Source organism: Nothoprocta perdicaria, unplaced genomic scaffold (assembly GCF_003342845.1).
Source record: "Nothoprocta perdicaria isolate Ctin4 unplaced genomic scaffold, notPer1 scaffold_218, whole genome shotgun sequence".
NCBI classification, from domain to species: domain Eukaryota; kingdom Metazoa; phylum Chordata; class Aves; order Tinamiformes; family Tinamidae; genus Nothoprocta; species Nothoprocta perdicaria.
The window spans coordinates 739,661-741,284 of record NW_020455399.1 but is presented as its reverse complement, the minus strand read 5'-3'; the positions used below and the strand labels follow the sequence as shown (position 1 = coordinate 741,284).

Genomic DNA, 1,624 nt, shown 5'->3' with positions numbered 1-1,624 from the left:
CGCAAAGAGGCAGCGCCGCCGCGGCACGGGGAAACTGGAACCAGAGCCCCCACCGCGACCGCCCCGCGTCTGCCTGCGCCTCTCCAGCAGCTGTGATTCTGCCACGGAGAGGAGCAGGACACCGGCTTCCCCTGCCCTGCTAGCAGAGAGTGCAGCAAGACACTGCATTTTAATTACAGCTCATGTTTTCACAGCTTTATCTTGAAGTCATGCTTACAAGTCACACTAATTTACAATTAAACAGCAGCCACTAATGAGTCCTCAAAGGCTGCCCTCAACCCGCGCAACTCCTCGCACATTCCTAGTGGGAGAGACACAGTTGGTTGCTGCTGCTCAGCACAGTGTTCCTTGCAGGAAAGGCTGGATTCCTCGGCATTCCATGATGCAGGGGAGCAGTTTTTCTCGGAGGAAGGGCTGGATTCCTCGGCACTCCGTGACACGGGGCCTCACGGCGGTGGCGCTCAGTGGCTCAGGGACTTCCTGCCCTTGAGCATGCGCCGCAGGATGACCTCGATGCCGGCCGGGGTGCTGATGCGCTTGACCCAGCCGTGCGTGCGCTTGCGCTTGCGGTTGTTGGGCTGGTACGTGTTGCCGCGCGCCTTCGTGCGGACCTGCTGCAGGCTCCAGGCGGACGCGGCGCCCGCCAGGCCTTGGCAGAGGCCCACGGGCGCCGGGGAGAGGCTGCTCCTTGGAGGCTGCTCCACGGAACYCGCAAGGACCGAAAAAGCCCGGAGACAAGGAGAAACCGCAGCTTGCTGCGAGAGAAAGAGACTTGGGAGGAAAAGAGAGAAGAGAATTAGAAAAATTACAGGATATGACAGCAACGTCCTAGAGCTTGTTGCGACGCAACGCACAGAAAGAGGCCCCTAAGGGACGCGGAAAGAGCGGCGAGGGCGAACCCGGCGCCGCTGTCACAAGAGGGGCCCCCGGCCCCCCGCCGGGGTCCCGGCCGCGCCGGGGCCGCCGTTACCTGCGACCGGCGCCGCGCGGCCACAAGCGGCCCAGCGCGGCCGCCATCGCCTCAGCGCCAACAAGGCCGCCTCTCACTGGCGCCCGCGCGCGGCCAATCACAGCCCGCGTAGAGGAGGGGTGGGGGGAGAGGGGCGGAGCGCATGTGCACTGAGAGCGGCGGCACCGCGGGGGCTGATGGGGACTGTAGTTCTGGAGGGGAGAGGGAGGCCGCCATGTGGTTGCCATGGGAACAGCCCGCCGGGCTCTGGCCTAGGGTGCGGGCCGGGACGCCTGGGCCCCCTGCGCTGGTTCCCGGCCACATTCCCGGCCCGCAAGGGTCCCGCTATGGTCCCGCACGGTGAAATGTGGGAAAAGGCCACGCAGGGTGCGGCGGGCGCCGCGCTGCGGAGGGCGAGCCCCACGGCGGGGTGGCGGCCGGCGCCCGCAGGGCTCCCGGCGACCCCCCCGCCCGGCCGGGGCCGTCGTGGCTGCCGGGCACCCCCCTATCCGCCACGCGGGGAGCTGCCCGCGGCCGGTGCCGGCGGCATCGGCGCCTCGGGGCCGGCGGGGGCAGCAAAGCCCACGGTGAGGAATCACCGCAAACGCCGCGAAACGGGGCAAGGGCGGCGGCAACGGCGGCAACGGCAACGACACGCCGCCCCGCGCGTGACGC

General features: G+C 68.1%; 1 protein-coding gene across 1 annotated transcript; it reads right to left on the bottom strand.

The window, feature by feature from the left end:
- Window positions 1-210: 210 nt before the first annotated feature.
- MRPL34 (mitochondrial ribosomal protein L34) lies at window positions 211-1,028 on the bottom strand. The gene is made up of 2 exons (XM_026038867.1): window positions 971-1,028; window positions 211-771 (listed from the first exon to the last, which is right to left on the bottom strand). Exons 1-2 carry the CDS (start codon window positions 1,015-1,017, stop codon window positions 462-464), a joined length of 357 nt encoding a protein of 118 aa, XP_025894652.1. The 5' UTR covers window positions 1,018-1,028; the 3' UTR covers window positions 211-461.
- Between the last annotated feature and the right edge of the window lie 596 nt (window positions 1,029-1,624).